The sequence below is a fragment of the Acromyrmex echinatior genome, chromosome 2, assembly GCF_024713525.1.
Source record: "Acromyrmex echinatior isolate Ae372 chromosome 2, ASM2471352v2, whole genome shotgun sequence".
Lineage (NCBI taxonomy): Eukaryota > Metazoa > Arthropoda > Insecta > Hymenoptera > Formicidae > Acromyrmex > Acromyrmex echinatior.
This window is the reverse complement of record NC_141853.1, coordinates 26,130,792-26,154,257: the sequence shown is the minus strand read 5'-3', so window position 1 is coordinate 26,154,257 and position 23,466 is coordinate 26,130,792. Positions and strand designations below refer to the sequence as shown.

The window sequence follows — 23,466 nt, the reverse complement described above, 5'->3', positions numbered from 1 at the left end:
AAGGAAGTGCTGAGTATAATTGTTAAGAAATAAAATAGAATAAAATAAATATAATTATTGAATATAATAATATTATTAATATAAGTAGAAAAGATTATTGTAAATAATGAGAATATTTGAATATTAAGATATAAAAAAGTATAATAATTTTTTATTATTTAGAAATATATTAAATATAAAGATAAATAAATAATTTCAAATTATTAAAAAAATTAAATAATTATTAAATCTTGTCTAAACAAAGGAATGTAATATAAAATGAATATCGCATTTGAAACAAAAATTGATTAACAATATTAGATTAACATATAACATTAATCATTCTATACTTAATTCGATAAAATTACTATATTAAAAAATATAATGTAATAAGAAATTTGATTAAAAAAAATATTAAACTATTAAAATTAAATAAATAAAATATTATGTTTTATTTATATTAATAAAGTAATATTAAATTTTTTATAGAATCAGTTAATTTTTTAATATAAATCATTAATATTAAATAAAAGTTACAATTTTTATAAAATAATAAAAAATTTATATATTAAAATTAAAAATAAAAATATTAATTATAATAAATATATAAATATATTAATATAAAAAAGAGAAACATAATAGTTTTTGACGTTTTTGGAAATAAATGGTTTATAAATAAATTTAATTTTATTCAATATAAATTAAGATTAATTACGGTTAATTTATAATGAGAAGTTTTAAATAACGAAAGTATTATAAAAATATGTATACATAATTTATTTCATCAAAATAATTCTTTAATGTCAGATATATTATTATTAAAATTTATTATAAAGAAAAAAAGTTTATACTAAAAAAAATATGGGTAAATAAATTAATATAAAAATTATAATTTGTTAATTTGTAATAATATAAAATAGAAGAAAATAAGAAATGGGATGATGGATGAAGGGAGAAAAAAAATTAATTATTGATTATAATATTATAATAATATATATAATAAAAAATATAAAAGAAATACATAAATATAAAAAAATACATTAGGAAATTATAAATATATAAATATAAAAAATTATATTAAGTTTACAATTTTGCTTCCGCTGTTTTCCTATAGGTGGCTTTAGCGGTAAGTAGTGGTCCAAATAAATAGATCATAGACGTCATACAATAAATTTGAACATCGACATATCCTTAGAAACAGTAATCGATTTGTGTCTGCATCATAAAGTTATTCTCGATTGAAAATGTCAATTTACGAGCCAAATTTTCGTCATTTGCGGGAGATTTTAATTTTCTGCTTGAATATGAAGAAATCTGTGACTGAGCCGCAAGCATTCGAAATCATGTCAAATGTTCTCAAATACTTATGGTGAAGTCGCTATTAGTGAAAGAACGTGTCTTGAGTGGTTCTGAGCTTCAAGAACGATGATTTTGACGGCATAGGAAGAGAAAAGGTGGAAGAGAGGTTTTCGAAGATGCATAATTGAAGGCATTACTTGATCAAGACTCGTGTCAAAATTAAGAAGAATTGACACGATCATTGGGAATGACTCTACAAGCCATCTCAAAATGCCTCAAAGTCTTGGGAATGATTCAGAAGCAAGGAAATTGGGTGCCGTACGAGTTAAACCTGAGAGATGTTGAACGGTGTTTGTTTGCTTGTGAACAGCTGCTTGAAAGGCAAAGACGGAATTCCTTTCCTCCTCCTATTCTCTTACTCTTGATAATTTCCAAAACACAGAACCCTCTGCTTCCTCTCACTCTCCAATCCCTCCGGAAAACAACAGGTTCTACGATGAGATATTCCAGTCACACGCACACGCACGCACGCACGCACGCACGCACGCACGCACACACAGAAACCTATTTTTATATTATTGCAAATTTCATACATTAATTTGGTTATAGAAGTACGTGCATACATCTGTGTCTAATTAAGAGAAAAATTATATATGAATATTTCTAAATGATTGCTTAAATTTTATTTCACCGCTCTTCCGATTCACTGTGTCTTAATAAAGATCGTACAGATCCAATCTCTGATCAAAGGATTAAGTTCCTTGACTTAAAAGAGGACCGACGTACAATCTCAGATTAGGTAATAGCGCTGTGTATCGACGTTAATCCACATCTAGGATATAATCAAGTGCATCCAACTTGTGGCTCCCGCCTCAGAGCGATAATCATAAGAGCAATGATACTTTAAGAAAAAACCATTACATAAATTATTATACAAGCTATTCAGAATTTAAATATCAAAACTTCGGGAACATGTAGAGGATCGATAAACTAAGAAAAAAATTTAATAAAGATATGCTCGTTTTTGTTTCTTGCGTTTTAAAGAAAAACGCAAGAAAGACAAAACATAGTTTTTATTTTTATATTAAGTTGAAGAAAAAGTTTTGTCGTATTTTTCAACTATAAAATTGTATATACAGGCAAAATGATCTCCCACATTTTGCACCGCCACTGTCCTCGAACCACTGAAGAGAGGGGGAGCTTAGCGTAGTCGGTTGGTAGCTCGCGCCTTGCCATTTCAGTTGTCGTCATGAATTGGACGGGCGTTTAAGGACGTTTTAAGGGAAATGTTTCCAGGACGCGTAATCTCGTTACGTGGAGACGTTGGGTGGCCTGCGCGTTCACCTGATCTTGCCCCATGCGACTTTTTCCTTTGGGGCTACCTGAAAGCGAAGGTTTTTCAACACCACCCCCGAACATTGACGAATTGAAAGCAGCAATACGCCAAGAAATTAGGAATATCGCCTCAAATTATTGCTCGAGTGATGGAAACTTTTAGAAATCAGCTTCGAATGTGTGTCGAAAAAAATGGTCGCCACTTGGACTCTGTAATTTTAAAAACTCAATAAAAACAAATGGCATAGCATAAATTTTCAGTTAATAAAAATAAAATCTAAATAGCATTTACAATGGCGTTTTTATTAAAGATTAAAATGTGGGAGATCATTTTGCCGGACTCTGTATAATACTTTCGTTAAAAGTGAATGAAATTTAGATTAAAGAAAAGGGTTTTTAAGTTTAAAACATCTACTTTTAAAACATTATTATAATTTATGTGAGTTTTGTAATTTTTTATATGTAGAAACCTAAAAAGAAATAAAAAGTGAAAAATTTTCTTTTCACTTCGTAAATCTATAATGTATATTTTCTATCTCTTACTTTCGCGCGGCCAGTCAGAATTAAGAATACCACTCATCTTCGCATCTAGTCGTGTTAAATGAGTTTCAGGGGTTTGCGTTGTATCATTAGTGTTCGCTGTGTTATCCGAATTTTGTGGTACTGCGATTTTTTTTCGACTCTCCGCCAGCGAATAATATCGGATTTTGATGTCGCATTCTCTCGAGATTTTCTCCGTCGAAATTAAAAACATTTTTTTTACCCTCTCCGTTTTATCCCCACTATTTTGTTCCTTCGATAATTAACGAAAATAAAGTCGATAATGTAGGTTCGATAATATAAGGTAAAAATCCGTCTCGCTGCACCAACAACTTTCTTTTATCTTTCCAATTGCCATATTTGCAACGATGCAACGCAGAGCCGTTTTGTATTTGATTATCCGATTTTTTTTACAACGATTTTTTGAGCGAGACGTTACCTTTTTGAGTGTATTAAAAACATATTCGCAGATACAACGAATTAGTTTTTCGTCAGCTCCGCGTAAGAAGGTTGTGCGTTGATTTTTATTCAAATGATAGAGAGCCACGAGGAGACAGGCGTTTCTCTTACCGATCGAATGTGATGCGATTTTCATCGCACTGCACGATTTCTCGTCACTCACCTTTATCGAAAAATATCTATGATTGATACGATTACCTGTACTCGCCTTTTATACGTATCCACTGGAAAATGATCTACGTGGCACGTAGACGTAATGAGTCGTATCCTCGGGAAAAATATACGTTCGAAATCGATACTCGTCCGGGATTGATTGTTTCAGATCGAGCAGCAAGTAGCCATGAGGTCTCGATATAGCGTCGTAATAGTTTCTTCTAGGAATTTCGGATCGTCGGAATAGACGCGCTAAGTGACGAATGTGAATGCGATCACGTGGATTTTTGAAAATGACGATGTAATTTGCGTTGAGCGACATATCGCGTTGAACCTGATAGAAGAGATTCTGCGAGATAAGAATAACACTGAGATTTTTGTGATGACTTTAATGAAAAGACCCACGATCGCGTTGCACGATGACGATTCTTTCATAAGATCATCGATTATCACTAATTTCGAAGAAAGCGGATCGTTCGAGTAATCTTCCGGACGGGGTAAATCTTTGCAAAATTCAATTATATTTTTCTTTGTCGCTTTAGTATTGCCGCATTCCCAACTCTGTTCTTCGAGCTCTTTTTCACGAGTGTCGTATTGTAATTTACGATAGTCTTCTTGCCATTCCGCATAATAGAACAAAATTCTCTCGAAACGTACATCGGACATGAGAGATAAATACCGGAGAAAAGTCTTTACAAAAATCGTTTTCCCCGGTCGGACCACATACGATCGATGTCCATGGACATTCCCAGCGTACATTCATTTTGCGAAATGAGCTATCTATTACTGTGCAAGATTTCAAAAGCATATAAAAGGAAAAGTGATGCTTAATAATATTTTCAAGAATGTACAAAGGAAAAAATTTAAGTAGGAGGGGGATAAGTTGATCAACGCGACGGAAGTGCCCCACGCGGCCGGACGCTCGCTCGCGTCAGCGTATCCCCGGCGTAGGCTAGCTAATAAGAGCACCGCAGCGTCTTCCGAGCTGATTCTCGCGGCAGTGCGATGCGTATAAGTTTATCCGCAACGAAGTCAGCATACCATTTCTTCGGGACGTGGCATCGCCATTAACAACCTTATATGCGATGCCGCATGAAAAGCTTATGATGGATGAGGGAAAAAAAAGATGTAAAAAAATTTTCTTGTCATTTAAATATAAAACATTTTATTTTTTATATTTGATGTTTATTTTTTACTTAAAGTGTGAAAAAGTGAGTTTTTGTATTTATTCAATTTTTTCAAATGTTTCAAGTATAATTTCATATCATGAAAAGATTTTACATTATTTATTAGGTGTACAAAAAAGTTCTGAGCTTTAGATTTGATACAACCGAAATAACAATTTAAATTTTATATATCTTCCCGCCCTTTTGCGGTTTTAAAGCGTTAACATTTGGCCTTCTAAAATGCCATACGGTTTGGCGATTGATGCACATAACCTCAAAAATCAGTAGTGTTCACGATGGCAATAACAAAAGAGCATATTCGATTTTCCATCCACTTCGCGTTCCATCTGAAGAAAAATACTGCTGAAGCTACTGCAATGATTTGTGCTGCATATGGAGAGAACGCTGTAAGTCATGCTACATGTAAAAGACGGTATCAAAAGTTTCGCCAAGGAGATTTCAGTCTTAAAGATGAATCGCGTGCTGGACGCCCTGAAAAGATTGAAACGGACGAATTACAAGCACTGCTGGATATAAACTCTGCGCAAACTGAAAAGGAGCTTGCAGAACAGCTTGGCGTTACGCAGCAAGCCATTTCCATACATAAAGCATAATTTTGAAGATATTAAGAAAATTTATTTAAAAAATTTTTAAATATAAATATATAAAATTAATAATAGGTATATTATTTTTATAATGAAAATATAATGTTTTTATAAACTTTATTTAAAGTAAAATGTAAAGTAAAATGGATAAATTTCCATAAATAATGAATTAGAGGTTCATTTTAAATTACTCGACTAGAAAATTAAAAATTATTCAATGATATTATTAACTATAATATACCACTTGCTTGGTTGTAGTTAATAAATTAAAAATTAAATTATAAGTTAAAAACTTTTAATATTAATTGTAGATGATTGGGATGAGTGGATGTATTATAGTTGATATTATAATGATTAGTTTATAGTTTTAAATAAAGGGAGTAGTAGATGGGTAGTAGTGATATTGAAATGTTTTATGTTAATAATTAAATTTATATCGTAGAATTAATTTTAATTCTTAGATTTTATGATTAAAATCAATAATTTAATTTGAAGTTAAAGTGTAATATTATTTTAAGAATTAAGATTTAATAAAGTTAGTAGGTTTATTTATAAAAGCATAAAGGTATAAAAAGGGTGAGGTTGGAAAAAATTTATAAAATTTTTTATAAATATCATTGATAAAGTGAAGAATAATTAAATTAATAAAGATAAGATGTAGAAAAGAAAAGATAAGATATAGAAAATATTTTTTAATACAATTAAAATGTTATAAATTAAATTAACTAATATCCTTATATTAATTTTATTAGTTAAGAAAGGCAGAGGGGGGAGGGAGAGGAGAATAATTTAATTATTTGTGTTTAAATAGATGATAAGATATAGAAATTATTTTAGTGAGATAATCGAATTTAATATAATATAGTTGAATTAATTATAGAGAGATATTTAAAATTAATTTTTTATTGATTTTAAATAGGGAAAAAATGTGTTTTTGTTTATATTATCTTTCAATCAAGAGAATATTTATTATATTCTGTGTTTAGACCAATGCCTAGAATAAATAAGAATAGGAAGAGTAGAAAATAATAAATGGAGAAAAATTTATGGATAATTATAAATATAGGGGTAAAAGGAGAGCAATTTCAATGTGAAAAATTAGAAAAATTAGTCTAATAATAATGAAGAATTGGGTTCTGAACGGTAGTCGGACATTTAATGAATAAATTGAATCCACATTCAGATGGGGATATTTTTTTTTTACTTAATTTAGTTTTTTTAGAGATGATAAAATTAATTAAAAATAAAATAGAAGATAAGATAGTTAAAAAAAATATTAAGTAAAATGTTTATGATTATTTATATTAATTTATTTTTAAATTTTTTAATCGGAAGTTAAATGTAATGATAATTTTATACTATATAAATAAAATTAAATTAAAGTAAAGATAGTTTAGTTTCCATTATTATTATATTAATATTATAAATTATTTTATTAACTATATTATATATAATAACAAATTAAAAAAAATTTTTATAGTAGGATAAGAATTTTTTAATAGATTTATATTTAATTTAATATGTGTCTGAAGATTTACATTTTTTTATTAAAGAATATTTATATTTAAATAATAAAATAATAAGTTATAAAAAAAATATTAATTTATAATATTAAAATCTTCATCAGTAAATAGAAATAAATAAAAACAATCAAACAATATCTACAAAATGTCAATATCATGACGCTGCTTCAAATCTAAAATGTTGATAAGCTGAAAAGTGTAGATTATAAAGTCGGATTAAGCATACTAATAGAAATAAAGTTCCAATGATAACATGAATTCCATGGAAGCCTGTTGCAATAAAAAAGATTGAATCATAAATAGGGTCAGCTGTAGTAAAAGGAGAATTGATGTATTCAATTAATTGGAGGATTGAAAAGTAAATTCCCAAAGTAATTGTTATTAAAAGGCTTTTTTTCTTTCTTTTTATTAATTAAAGAATGGTCGATTGATGTAAGTAGTTAGGCCTGAAGAAATTAGAATAATAGTATTTATAAGAGGAATATCAAATGTATTGAATGGAATAATCCCCTTGGGGGGGGGGTCACAATTGTCCAATTTCAATTCTAGGTTCTAAAGATGAGTGAAAGTATGCTCAGAAAAAGGAAATAAAAAAAAATTTCTAAAATAATAATAAATAAGATTATATCTATTTTTATACCCTTAAATACATAAGTTAAATGACATTCTAGGAAGGCGGCTTCTCGTCATCATAGGTATATAGAGTGAGTATACAGATTAGAGTGTTTGGGATAGATAGAATAAGAAGTGATCTATAAAAATTATGAAATCATCTGATAGAACAAATTAAATTGTTAAAAATTCTGAGGGAAATAATAAATGGTCAAGGACTAAATGTAACTAAGTGGAAGGAATGGTTATGACTTATCATAATAAAATTTAAGTTTCTTTTCTATATAAGGTAGATAAAATTGAGAATACATAAGCTTGAATTAAAGATACAGCAATTTCAAGTATATTAAGTAAAATTTGAGTTGAAACAAGAATTAGGAGAATAGCTGGATTAAGAATATTGGTTCCTGAAGAGAGTAAGTAATAAATGTTCAGCAATTATGTTTGCTGTTAAACGAATGGCTGGTGTAAAAGGTCGGATAATTAAGATATTTGATTCAATAATAACTATAAATGGTATTAATATAAAGGGAGTACCTAGAGGAATTAAATGAGCTAATAAATTATTTAAATAATTAGTAATTCTGAACAAAAAATTAGTCTTACTCACAGTCTTAGGAAAAGGGAAAAGCAGAATCTTATAAGACTAGAGGCTGTAAAAATATATGGAAAAATGTCCTAAAAAGTTATTGAAGAAAATAAATAGAATAAGTTTTAGAAAAATAATAATGTTTGAAAAAGAGTGGTTAATTAAAATTTTAAATTCATTAAATACGAAAATAATAAATAAGTTTCAAGTATAAATGATACGAGATGGACGTGAGAATAACAATTAATAGGGAAGCATAAATAGGAAAATTAATATACTTAATCAATTTAAAGATAAAGAGGAGGATGAAGATGGATCAAAAATAGAAAATAGATTTATTATCATATTTAATTTCAAAGAATTTTTTTATTAGTTTGTCATATAGTGTTTGAGATTTTTTTATGCGATGGTGTAAATTAGATAAGGGTACGAAGATAAAATATAAGAAGGAAGTTAAAATTAGTATTATTATAATTGAAAAAATTAATATATATGTTTATATTAAAGGTATTATTTGAGGAATAAAAGATTATTATTTAATTAATATTTTTAAAATGACAATGTTTTTATTTACAACTAATTCTTTTCATTAAAAATAGATTTATTTAAATTCTATTATAATTTGATTTAAAAGGTCAACACTTTTTTTAGTCATTTAATGGATTTAAATAATAAGTAAAAAAAATATTGTATTAAATAATTGAATATATAAATAAAATATAAAATAAAATAAAAAATACATTAAAAAATTTAAAAATAAATAAAATTTTTTATTTAAAAAGATTTATTTATTTTATAATATTTGTTTATAATTTATTTTATAATAAGATAAAGAAAATGATTTAAAAAATTGAATAAATTTAATTAAATAAAAGATAAAAAAATTTTTTATTAAATATTATATATAGGTTAATAAAAAAGAAAAAGTAAGAAAAAGCAATTATTTATTAATTATTAAAAATGTTGTGTAATTAAAATTTTTTATAATTAAAATAAGAAATGTAAAATATAATATATAATATAAATTATGATAAAATAAATATTATACAATAAATATATTATATAATAAATATTATGAATATTATATAATGCAATAAATATTATATAAATAAGAAATAAGGATTATTTTGATTTTGTTTTATATTAATTTGATTTCATTAGGAAGATAAATAAGAAAAATTAATTATATAAAAATAAAAGGGGTTTGTTAGAGATAGAATTGAGAAAGTCAAGTTTTAAAGTTAATTAAATTTGTGCTTCAATAACAATAGGTAGCTTAATACCACAAATTTCTGAACATTGACCAAAAAATATTCCGAGTTGTCTAATTAATAATAAAGTTGAATTAGATGACCAGGAGTTGAATTTATTTTAATTCCTAATGATGGGACTGTTCAGGTATGAATTACGTCTATGAAAGTGGTTAAAATTCGAATTGGGTAGTTGAATGGTAAGATACATTGGTTGTCAACATCAAGAAGATGAAATTCATTTATTATAAGTTGATTAGTGGGAATTATAAATGAATCAAAGTCAATATTTAAGAAATCTGAATATTTATATCTTCAGAATTGATGGCCTACAGCTTTAATATAATAGATAAATTATTATTAAAAATTTCATCAGTAAGGTAGAAAATTTTAATGGAAGGAATGGCAAAAATTAAAATAAATATGGGGATAATAGTTCAAATAATTTCAATTATTTGATGTTCTAGAAGAAAGCGATTAATAAATTTATTGGATAGTGATTGAAATATGGTGAATAAAATTAATGTTGAGATAAAAGTTAAGATAATTATATTATTATAAAATCATGAAATAAGGTTATTATATCATAGGTAGAAGAATTAGAATTTTGAAGGGAAATAGATCAAGTATTAATTTTTAATAAAAGATATAATTAAAAATCTTTATGGTTGAAGTTTAAACCCAATGCACTTAAATCTGCTATATTAAATAAAACATTTTATTTATTAGGTGTTGGAATTAATTCGTAGCGTTTTACAAGTGATGGGAAGTACTTTCATTAATGTATTTTTTAATGCTCATGTGAAATAAATAACATTCTTTCATTAAAAAACGCTACGAATTAATTCCAACACCTAATAGATGAATGTGAATTTTAATTAATTAACATAAAAATTTAGAGTAAAATTATAAGAAAAATAATTTTTTAAATAGAAGGGATTTCTGAGAAACTCTGGTTTAATGGGGGGGGGGATTAAATTTATTTAATCATTCCAATGAAGAATTAAGAAAGAATATATTAATAATAAATCGTTTTTAGATAGGGCTTCTCAAATAATAAATAAAAGAATTGATAATCTTAAGATAGAAATTAAAGATCCGATAGATGAAATAATATTTTAAGATAAAAATGAGTCGGGATAATCTGAATAACGACGTGGCATACTCCTAAGTCTAAGAAAATGTTGGGGGAAAAAAGTTAAATTAACTCCAATAAATGTAGAAATGAATTGAATATTTAAATAAAATTTATTTAGTCTAAATCCAGAAATTAGGGGAAATCAGTGAATGAATCCAACAATAATAGAGAATATTGCTCCTATGGATAAAACATAATGAAAATGAGCTACTACGTAATAAGTATCTTGGAGAATAATATCAATAGAAAAATTTGAGAGTATAATTCCTGTAAATCCTCCTATAAAAAATAGGAAGATAAATCCCATACATCATCATAAAGTGGGATTATAGTTGATTTTTATGCCATGGAGGGTGGAGATTCATCTAAAAATTTTAATGCCTGTGGAAATTGCAATAATTATGGTAGCGGAAGTGAAATAAGCTCGTATATCTACATCGAGACCAATAGTAAATATGTGGTGAGCTCAAACAATAAATTCAATTATAGCATAAATTATACCTAATGAACCGAAAGTTTCTTTTCTACCTCTTTCATTTATAATAATATGAGAAATTTATCCAAATCCCGACAGGATTAAAATATAAACTTCAGGATGGCCAAAGAATCAGAATAAATGTTGATATAAAATAGGGTCTTCACCGCCGGATGGGTCGAAGAAAGAGGGATTTAAATTTTGATCTGTTAAAAATATAGTAATGGCTCCGGCAAGAACGGGAAGGGAAAGAAGTAATAATACTGCGGTAATAAGAATTGATCAAACTAGAAGAGGGATTTTATCTAATGAGAGAATTTTTTGATGTATATTTAAAATTGTGGAAATAAAATTAGTTGTCCCTGAAATTGAAGATATTCTTATAATGTTAAGAGAAAAAATAGTTAAATCAATTGATGGACTTCTATGAAATATATTAGATGTAATGGGGGGATAAAGTGTTCATTCTGCACCAGTTCCTATGTATAAAAAATTTCTTAGAATAAGAAGAGTTAGAGATAAAAGTCAAAATCTTATATTATTTATTTGAGGATAAGCTATATCAGAGTCAAGTATAAGAAGAACTAAAAAATTTCCGAATTATAAAAGGTATAATTATAAAAAAAATTATAATAAATGCATGATTTATAATTAGGGAGTTGTAAATTTGATCATTTTTAATTAAATTTCTACAAGATCCTAATTCTAATCGAATTAATATATAATATTATTGCTTATTTCTGATTTGCTTATTTCAATTATACCTGATCAAATAGCTAATACAAAATAAAGAATTCCAATATCTTTATGATTGGTAGAAAATAATCATTTATTCATAATATATTTTATTTATATGATTATGATTTAAAATGTATAATAAAATTAGAGAAATAAAATAAAAATAAAGTGAATTAAGTAAGTGAAGAATTATAGGGTATAAGAAATTTATTTAAGAAATTAATTAAAAAAATTATTAACGTTAAAAAAAGTTCAATTTTATATTTAAATTTATTGAATAAAGAAATAAATAAAATAATAAATAAAATATTATAAAATATATATATTACAATATAAGGAAAAAATATTAAATTGCAAATTTAAAATTTTTTAAATAATTTAAATAATATATAAATAATTATATATACTATTTATATATTTTAATTAATAAAGAAGAGGAAGAAGGAGAAGGATGATATAAAAATTAATTTAATTTTTATAATTTTGTAAATAAAAAAAAATTAAAGTAAATTGTAACCAAAATTATTAGTATAGGAAAATAAATAATATTAGGGAATGAAATATAAAATAAGTAAAAATGTTATATCTGATTTAAGTAATAAATTGTAAATTTATTTAAGAAATTAATTTTAAAAATTTCTAACATTAAAAAAAGTTAAATTTTATATTTAAATTTAATGAATAAATAAATAAAATAATAAATAAAATATTATAAAAATATATATTATAATGTAAGGAAAAAATTTAAATTGCAAATTTAAATATTTTAAAGATAATTTAAATAATATATAAATAATTATATATATTATTTATATATTTTAAATAGATTAAAAATATAAATTAAGTAAAATAAAATATTATAGTAGGATTTATAAAAAAAAATTATTTTTTAAACTTTAAAGGTTTAAAGTTTAAATTATAAATTAAAATCTTGAAATTAAGTAAATTTAAATTATTATAATAATAATGATAAAAATAAGGGAAATAATAAATATAAATAAATATTATTGCTTTTATAATTTATTTTAATTCATTTTGATTCCAATTTGAATAAAAATAATGAATAAAATAATATATTAATATAAATAACTAATATAAATAAAGATCTAAGTATCACTAAAATTAAAATAGATGATAAATTATTTAATATTTTAAATAAAAAAATTGAATATCATTTTGTAAAAAATATAGGAAAATGTGATAAATAGTAAGCCTTATTAAATAAGATAAATAAAAATATTAGATTAAAATTAATATTAATGTTGGCTGTAGTAGAAGAATTTTTAAATATTTTATTATAAATAATAAAGTAAAAGGTAACGATAAAAAAATAATTGAATAAAAAATAAAGTATATTAATCAAGAAAAAAATTTGTATAAATTATTAAAATTATTCATCTAGATTGATTAAGGGAAGAATAAGCTAAGAATATTTTAAAATTAGTAATACTTAAACATATAAATGAGAGAAGGATAGAACATAAAATTAAAATTACATATAAAATGAAAAAATTGAATTTAATACGAGGAATTATATAAAAAAGAATAATTGTTTAAAGTAATTTTAATTACTTCAGTTTAATTTTAGTAATTAATAATAATAATATATTTAATGGGAAAAATTTAGTAAATAAGGGGAGTCAGAAAAGAAAAGGAAGAATATTAAGTTTAATTATGAGAGAAAGAAATAAAATATAATTATTAAATATAATAATGTTATTAATAACAATAAAAAAATCATTCAAAATGATGAAATAATTTGATAATAAAATATTAAAAAATTAAATTATAAAAATAATAAGGTTCAATAAATCAAAATAAGTAAAAAGGAAAAAGGGCTACGAGCCTAAAACATAAATTGACAAACTGTATAAATAGTTAAAAAAATTGAAATAGAACTATGTCATAAAATTAAAAACGTAAAATATAATTTGACAATCAGAAGGTGAACAAAACAAACGTTTCGATCCTTGTTGGATCATTTTCAATGTGACAAATAAATTAGTGTGACAAAGTAAATTAACAATGGTAATTAACAATAGAGTTACAACGTAGATAAAAACATAAGAAATTAAGTAAAATTCGCATTCGGACGTAAAATTAACTATAAAACTCGCTCCAAATTGAGAGGAAATCAAACAAACGATTATAGTTGACAAAAATGTGCTCCTCCGAACCGTGTGTGTATAAGGACGAACATGTTTCTGTCAGCAAGTATAAATTATAATAATAAATTAACGATAGAAGTAAATAAAAATAATAAGAAAAGTACAAATCGAGTCGCAAACAATAAAAAGAAAGGTACAAAACAAGTCGTAAATAATAAGTCAAAATTAAAAGAAAGAGGCAAAAATTATCTTTGATATTACAAGACAAGCACATAAGAAATAAAGAGTAAATTGCCGACATTCATTGTATATGTATGATGAGTTTAGAACAAATAAATTTATAATAAATACCTTATGTGTGTGTCGAAATGATGTATTATCGATTAGGCAATGCAATTGGAAATCGAAATTGATCATCTCTCTAAGAAGCTAAGATATAAAGTATGACATATAAAGACAAGAAGGTTGAAATGGAAAACTAGAAAGGGAAGGGGGAAAAAATAATAAGAAGGAAAGAATAAAGTGGAAGGGAGAGAAAGTAGGCAGAGAAGAGAAGGATAAGGAAGGAAAAGCAGTCAAGAAGGAGAAAGAGATTGAATGATCTGTGAATAAGTATCGGGTAAAGATTCGGTATCATTTTGTCTATTAAGGCCTTGTTTCTATCTTTTAATATGAATCATTTCAGACACCAATCTCTTATTGTAAGAAGATTCGCAGTCCAAAATTCTCACATCATTCCATTTGAAATTATGATCAAAATTGATTCGATGATCAGTTATGACAGTAGGAGAACCTGTATTCTTTTTGATGTCAGAGATATGTTCGTATAGTCTCGTGCTCAATTTTCTCTTTGTCTGACCAACGTAACTCGTCTTACAATCATCACATGAGATCTTGTAGACAACATTCTGATTGGATAGGAAATTAAGCTTGTCTTTTCCTCTCTTTATGAAGCTTTTTAAAGTGTTAGGAATAGAAAAGGCCAATTTACAATGAAACATACTAGAGATTGGAAGGAAATTTTCGGAAATAGATTTAACATAAGGAATCGTAAAATATTTGTCTTTATTACGTGAATAGTGTGTAGTATCTTTGTTATATTTATGAAACTTTAATCTGCGTTCTATTGTAGAGAAAATAAAGGGAAGAGAATAACAATTATTTAAGAAAATATGAATAGCATCTATCAAATTTTTTTGTTGGAATCGTGGATGTGATAATAAGATAATTTTGTCAATAAAACTGATGATGGTACCTTTTTTATGGCACAGAGGATGATTTGAATGGAAATTAAGAAATCTTCCAGAAAATGTCTTTTTATGGTAAATGTCAAATATAATTCTCTGGTTATCTATAATCAGTATTGTATCGAGAAAACTCAATCTGCCATTTGTACCAACCTCCAAGGTAAACTGTAATCTCGTATGTAAGGAATTAAAAATGTTCAAAGTGTCATTGACAGTGTCAGATGGAAGCGCGAGCAAAATATCCACATATCTAAAATAGAACAAGGGTTGTGCTGACAATATTTTTAGTGCTATTTCTTCTATATCTTGCATTACAATGTCAATGATTATTGGAGATAATTATTGGTGAACCCATCGGAGTGCCGAACACCTGTCTGTAAGTTCTATTGTTAAAAGTAAAAAAGGTAGAGTTTAAAATGAATCTGACAGCAATAATGAACTCATTTTTTGATATGTTTGTCTTCGCCGAGATGTAAACCCATCTCCTGTCGATGCTATTTAATGCTAGCTCAACAGGAATATTAGTAAAAAGGGATATTACATCCAACGAAGCCAAGACATAATTAGGATCAAACACAGAACCATTTAAATGCTCAACTAAATGGAAACTGTCTTTAATGTAGCTGGGAGCTTTTGGAATACTGCCACTAATTAAATTGTGTAAAAAGAGAGAAAAGTAATATATGGACTGTTTATACAAGAAACAATCACTCTCAATGGGTAACCCTCCTTATGTATTTTAGTCAGACCGTAAGCTCTAGGTATAACACCAGCAGATGTAAGCAGTCTACGGTATGTTAGCTCAATAAATTGATCTCGCTTCCATCTCACCAAAAAAGCGCGTAAGTCTCGAGTTAATTTTTTTACTAGGATCTTTATCAAGATCCTAGCAAGATTTAGATATGTGGACGATATTTTGCTCGCGCTTCCATCTGACACTGTCAATGACACTTTGATCTTTTTTAATTCCTTACATACGAAATTACAGTTTACCTTGGAGGTTGGTACAAATGGCAGATTGAGCTTTCTCGATACAATACTGATTATAGATAACCAGAGAATTATATTTGACATTTACCATAAAAAGACATTTTCTGGAAGATTTCTTAATTTCCATTCAAATCATCCTCTGTGCCATAAAAAAGGTACCATCATCAGTTTTATTGACAAAATTATCTTATTATTACATCTACGATTCCAACAAAAAAATTTGATAGATGCTATTCATATTTTCTTAAATAATTGTTATTCTCTTCCCTTTATTTTCTCTACAATAGAAAGCAGATTAAAGTTTCATAAATATAACAAAGATACTACACACTATTCACGTAATAAAGACAAATATTTTACGATTCCTTATGTTAAATCTATTTCCGAAAGTTTCCTTCCAATCTCTAGTATGTTTCATTGTAAATTGGCCTTTTCTATTCCTAACACTTTAAAAAGCTTCATAAAAAGAGGAAAAGACAAGCTTAATTTCCTATCCAATCAGAATGTTGTCTACAAGATCTCATATGATGATTGTGAGGCGAATTATGTTGGTCAGACAAAGAGAAAATTGAGCACGAGACTACACGAACATATCTCTGACATCAAAAAGAATACAGGTTCTCCTACTGTCATAACTGATCATCGAATCAATTTTGATCATAATTTCAAATGGAACGATGTGAGAATTTTGGACTGCGAATCTTCTTACAATAAGAGATTGGTATCTGAAATGATTCATATTAAAAGACAGAAACAAGGCCTTAATAGACAAAACGATACCGAATCTTTACCCGATACTTATTCACAGATCATCCAGTCTCTTTCTCCCTCTTGATTGCTTTCCTTCCCCATCCTTCTCTTCTCTCCCTACTTTCTCTCCCTTCCACTTTATTCTTTCCTTCTTATTATTTTTTCCCCCTTCCCTTTCTAGTTTTTCATTTCAAGCTTCTTGTCTTTATATGTCGTACTTTATATCTTAGCTTCTTAGAGAGACGATCAATTTCGATTCCATTCGCATTGCCTAATCTATAATACATCATTTCGACACACACATAAGGTATTTATTGTGAATTTATTTGTTCTAAACTTATCATACATATGCAATGCATGTTGGCGATTTACTCTTTTTTCTTATGTGCTTGTCTTATAATATCAAAGATAATTTTTGCCTCTTTCTTTAAATTTGACTTATTATTTACGACTTATTTGTACTTTCCTTTTTACTGTTTGCGACTCGATTCGTACTTTTCTTATTGTTCTTATTATTTTTACTTCTACCGTTAATTTATTATTACAATTTATACTTGCTAACAGAAACATGTTCGTCCTTATACACACATACGGTTCGGAGGAGCACATTTTTGTCGACTATAATCGTTTATTTGATTTCCTCTCAATTTGGAGCGAGTTTTATAGTTAATTTGTGTCCGAATGCGAATTTTACTTGATCTCTTATGTTTTTTATCTATGTTATAACTCTATTGTTAATTACCGTTGTTAATTTACTTTGTCACACTAATTTATTTGTCACATTGAAAATGATCCAACTAGGATCGAAACGTTTGTTCACCTTCTTATTGTCAAATTATATTTTACGTTTTCAATTTATGACATAGTTTTATTTCAAAAAAACTTTTTTAACTACTCATACAGTTTGTCAATTTATGTTTTAGGCTCGTAGCCCTTTTTACTTTTACTTATTTTAATATTACACTCCTCACATGATATTTTGTAGATTACATTTTGATTCTGAACGTGTTCCAAATCATCCTTTCCTCTCTTTATGAAACTTCTTAATATATTAGGAATAGTAAAAGCCAATTTACAATTAAACATGTTAATAATAGGTATAAATCTTTCGGATATCGTATTGAGATATGGAATCGTAAAAAATCTCCCTGTGTCATCCTTATTCGTATTCAAATCTTGTTAATGTGGTATTTAATTCTGTTATGAATAGTCGAGAAAATAAAACGTAACAGATACTCATTCTGTTAAGCTTAATGTGAATCACTATTCATATCAAAACGTATATTCTCACATAAATATGAATGAACCGTGAATCACAAGCTGTTGTATAATCAGTTGCACCGCCACTCATGTCGCAAGTTTAGACTAGTTGTTGTAACACATACTATTAATGCATGTATCATCAAACATGCTGCAAACCCGTTCAAAGGTAAAGGAAAAGTCGTATGTTTCCGAAGAGAATATCAACATATAACTGTCTCTCTCGCAAGATGAGCAACACCTTCGAGTCCTCTTATATATCTTACATCGAAATAAAATAATCTATCTAATAATCTATAGTTAAAGTTATTAAAGTAAATTCAGGATTTCTATTCAAAAATAGTTTTTTTCAAAATGTAACTGTTTTTAACTTAAAGTCATGTAAGCTTATTTAACTTGTATTTCATTAAGTCTTTATTCCCACTTTAACCTTAATTTTTACGCCGTTACCTTTATTTACGTAAAACAAACATTAACTTACCCAACCCTGATTATATTTATTATACATATTACTATATTTCACAGAAAACTGTTGAAGCCTTATTTATTAATTCAAAATGTTATTTGTATCGTTTTTTATCTATTTATACTAGATATTGCAATAACAATTATTTATATTTTATTGTATATTCATATAAATTATTAATAAACATAGAAAACCTATAAGGATGGACATATTTGTCTTATAGAATATTTTTTTTTAATAATGATTTTTTAATAATGATTTAATAAGAAGATAATTGATAAATGTACCATATCAGAGAACCATACTTGAAAATTAATAATTATTATGAGAACATTGTCCTTCTGTATTTTGTCACAGATAATAACAAAATGTTTATCTATTATTTGTTTAAATTTTGTGCCGAATACTACTTACACAGAACAAAGTTCACTGCATATGAATCCATATTCATAACGTATTTGCAACGATAGCACACAGTATCAATCATGAAATTTTATTCCTAAGATAGAAAGTGAAAAATGAAAAATTAATTTTAAAAACGGTAAAAGTTTTCACTTTTCACTTTCCATCTTAGGGATTAAAGTTTCATGATTGATACTCTAGTCGGTCGAATTGGAAATTTGATGATTCACCGTAAACACCCCTGGGTGTCACTTTTTTCCTAGGATAAAAAGTGAAAAGTGAAAAATTTCTCCATTAACTTCAATGGTTTTCATTTTTCACTTTCTATTCTAGGAATAAAGTTTCATAATTGATAAGGCTTAAACACAATAGGCACAGGCAATAGACACAGGCAACAGGGAATAACAATCCAATCAGAGCTCTGGTGTGTAAGTTCGATATTATATCACAGAGCTGTGATTAGATGGCTCGTTATTCCCTGTTGCCTGCACCTATTGCCTATGCCTATTGTGTTTAAACTTATACCCAAGGCAGAGAGAAACCTGAAAGGGGCCGTGCCATCCTTTTTCTTGTTATCGTCAAAATTGCCCGTACGCTATCGCCAGTACATCCATTTTCAATTTGGAAACTATGTGACGGCATACATTTTCTGACACTATCGATAAAATCGTATCATCGAAAGTAGATATGGTTCGTCAAAATTGTATTGTTGAAAATAGATGTAGTTCGTCTCTGTACTATCCTCTGTAAATCCTCAGGATAGAATTGTGCCGACTATCCATAATAAATAGTCGGCACGCTTCTATCCTGAGGCTTTAGTACAGAGACGAACTACATCTATTTTCAACAATACAATTTTGACTGCGTTCGGTTTGCACGCTTATACGCTTTAAGCATTGCTCACGATATTCGCTTTGGTGATGTCGCTCACAAATGCGTTCATGATGTCATCTGTGATATCATATTCGTACTCACAAATGTTTATTTCATCAAGATAAGTCCGAATTCATAGTCATTACTCAGATCTGAAAACTGGTCTCCAATCTCAGAACTCAAATCTCAAATTTCAAATCTCCAAATCTAAATTTTAGTGCTAGTGGCTAATCGTCAAATTCAGTTCTTCATGACTGTTCGTGACAGCGAGAAATGTGAAAATAAGATAAAATATGGTGAACAGTAAGATAAAATGTGGTAAGGTTACGAGATATAATCCAATCTAATCGGCCAAAAAATCGATTTAGAAGATCCATTTTTTAAAGAAATTGTGAAGTAAAGAATAAAAATATTTATAATATATTTATATAATATTTATAATATTTATAATATTTATAATATATAAAATATTTATAATAATTCCTGGTAAAAAAATTTCACTGAAATTATTCTACGTTTTGAAAAATTTACGTTTTAGCAAAATTGCTGAAATTTTATTGAAAGTGAGTTTTTCAGCTAACATATTGAAAAATCGTTGAATTTGAACAGAAATTTCTTTAAAATTTTGCTGAAATTTTTTTGAAATTTTGTTGGAATTCTTCTAAAATATTTATTAAAATTTCTCTGGAATGCTGAAAAATAATCCAAAATGTGAAATAACTTCAGCGAAATTTGTTTATCAGGATTATTATAAATATTTTATATATTATAAATATTATAAATATATTATAAATATTTTTATTCTTTACCTCACACTTTCTTAAAAAAAAAATGAATTTTTTGAATGGATTTTCGATCGATTACATCTCGTAACCTTATCGCTGCACACCACGTTTTATTTTATTCTCACATTTCTCACTGTCACGAACAATCACGATCGAAAAACTGAATTTAATAATTAGCCACTAACACTGAAATTTAGGTTTGGAGATTTGAGATTTCAGATTTGAGATCTGAAATTTGAGATTTGAGATCTGAGTTCTAAAATCGGAGACCAATCTTGAGATCTAAGTATAAATTCGGGCCGTATGGCAGCAAAAGCATGAGCGAAAGTAAGCGCTTATTGGCCAAAATAAACGTGAGCAATGTTCGATCCTAACCCTAGTTAGATCTATGCATGGTTTTTTATTAGAGAAATATTTAACGAATGTATCGGCGTGTATATTTTAACGGTCTCGTAATATATTGGGTCATCTAAAAAGTATCCGCGGTACTTTGTCACTAGATATGACCATCAACACACATCTAGTGACAAAAAACCGCGGATATTTTTTAGATGACCCAATACTTATATACAACATCTACAAATGTTTTTCGATTTTGTGCTAATAAAAAAAGGACTTTGTTGTTCATGAACAAGGAATTGGATGTTTAAATTGTCATCAAAAAATAGGAAAAAGAATTTACTCATACAAAGATGACATCAACACATAAAATTCTAGTTAATTTAGAAGGTACACAGACTGGGAACATATACACGATATCTCTAACTCTCGATGAAGTACCACAACTTAAATGTTGTAAATCTTCGATGAAAAGAAACAAAAGTTACACAAGACAAAAAAAAGTCACATTGAAAAAAAATTTACAAATTGTAATATTTATTAAAATAATACCAATGGGATATTTGCTTACAGTAAATAAATATTTATTTTAAGAAATAATATTTAAATCAAAGTCTTACTTTTTATTGAATAAATTTTTATATGCTATAAGCAAATGTCTCATTGATTGACTATTTTAAATATTTATTAAAATTTCGTAAATTTTTATTTTTAGTGTATAAAAAGCGAATTACTCACGGTCAATTATCAATTACGTATCCAAGTTTAACGCTTACAATAGCCAAAATAAATGACATCACTTATTTAATTTGAGCATTGACAAATTAAATTGAACATCAAAAAACAATGCTTATAAACATGAGCGCTTACAGCGTGTGAGCGTGCAAACCGAGTGGTCTTTATCGATAGTGTAAGAAAATGTATGTAGTCACATAGTTCCCAAACTGAAAATGAATGTACTGGCGGTAGTGTACAGGCAATTTCGATAAAGAAAAAAGATCAGCATAATCCCTCTCAGAGTGCTGTCACATGAAGCGTAACCTGCGTAAGCGTAACCTGCATATTTAATAACTAGATAATTTGGTTAATACTAGAATACGTTATATTTTTTAGGCTTCCACGAGTGCTTTCTATATAAAGATTATTCGTTTCGCGGGTTCCCGAATCCAAATCCATTTTTAGAATGCCAACATTTCGTCAACCTTGCAGTCATAAAGGCTTTTATGTAAAGGCCTCACATGTAGAGAGCCTACAATTAGAACGACGTCATACGGGTATCACTTGTGATTAATCCGCCATGTTTTACCCATTCCCTTTAGTTTTTTAAACGCATTATTTTCTAAATTTTGAATTCATGCTTAAAAATGCTCAAAAATTGTGACAAATTAAAAATGATAATAAATAAATATTGTATATAAAATAATAAAACTTTTACATATATTATTTATTGTAAAATTTCATTTATTTTGTACTATTGCAATATATTGTACATTTTGTAATATTGCACATTACTTTATACAAAACGTTATTTATTGCACATTATTTGCGCTATTAAATGCACTAGTTTATTATCAATTCTCTGTTCTTATAGTTTTAGGAGCAAAATGTATCTGTAATAATATAAAAGAAATCAAAAATTCAAAAAAATATTATATATGTATATACCATTTCATAAAATATTATATATTAAATATCGTAATTATCATATTATTTGATTTAGACTCACAATGCAATGATATATAATTGAAAAGATTACGACAAAAAGAGAAAGAATTAAATTCGTAACCAATATGATGACTATACATATACTTAGTCCCAAGACACTACCGTGTCTTCAGATATTATAATTAATCTGTGTATATTTTATGTTACATTTTTATTTTAATATTTTAAATACATTATTTATAAAGAATAAATTACTTTACCTCACATACAGATGAATTTTTTGACGATGTCCAATTTTTATATTTGCCATTTATACTCTTTAACCAATTCATTCGGCATTCTGTGTCTTTCGGAATTATTTTCATAACATATCCTTTTTTTAATGAATTGTTACAAAACGGTATTGTACATCCAACCATATACGTTAGAATCGGCGATATTCTTTTTCGTAGTTTATCTGTTTCTATCGATTTTTTAAATCGGACTTACGTAGATTTAAAGCAATATCCTGATAGCTCATCAGCTTAAATTTATTTCTTACGGTCACTGGCCTAGTTTACACCGAGGGTTCGATCCGTGTCGGAATGTAAGAATCAACCAACTGCAGTCGAGCATTCCCTTACATTTGACTGTAACAGGGAAATGCTCGACTGCAGTTGATTCTTGCATTCTGATCCGGATCGAACCCTCGGTGTAAACTAGGCCACTGTTGTGGAATTT

General features: G+C 27.1%; 1 protein-coding gene, 1 long non-coding RNA gene and 1 pseudogene across 2 annotated transcripts; 1 reads left to right on the top strand and 2 right to left on the bottom strand.

Moving 5' to 3' along the window:
- Positions 1-3,544: 3,544 nt before the first annotated feature.
- Positions 3,545-7,099, bottom strand: LOC147910716 (uncharacterized; annotated as a pseudogene).
- A 4,615-nt stretch (positions 7,100-11,714) lies between these two features.
- On the bottom strand, positions 11,715-16,297 carry LOC147910715 (uncharacterized). The gene is given in 3 exon segments (XM_087416711.1): positions 11,715-15,558; positions 15,560-15,945; positions 16,210-16,297. Coding segments are annotated over 3 exon segments (1,404 nt in total). The 3' UTR covers positions 11,715-14,628.
- Positions 16,298-21,868: 5,571 nt separating this feature from the next.
- LOC147910714 (uncharacterized) lies at positions 21,869-22,524 on the top strand. Its single transcript, XR_015544093.1, has 2 exons — positions 21,869-22,126; positions 22,195-22,524. It is a non-coding gene; the product is annotated as an uncharacterized LOC147910714 (long non-coding RNA).
- Positions 22,525-23,466: the final 942 nt, after the last annotated feature.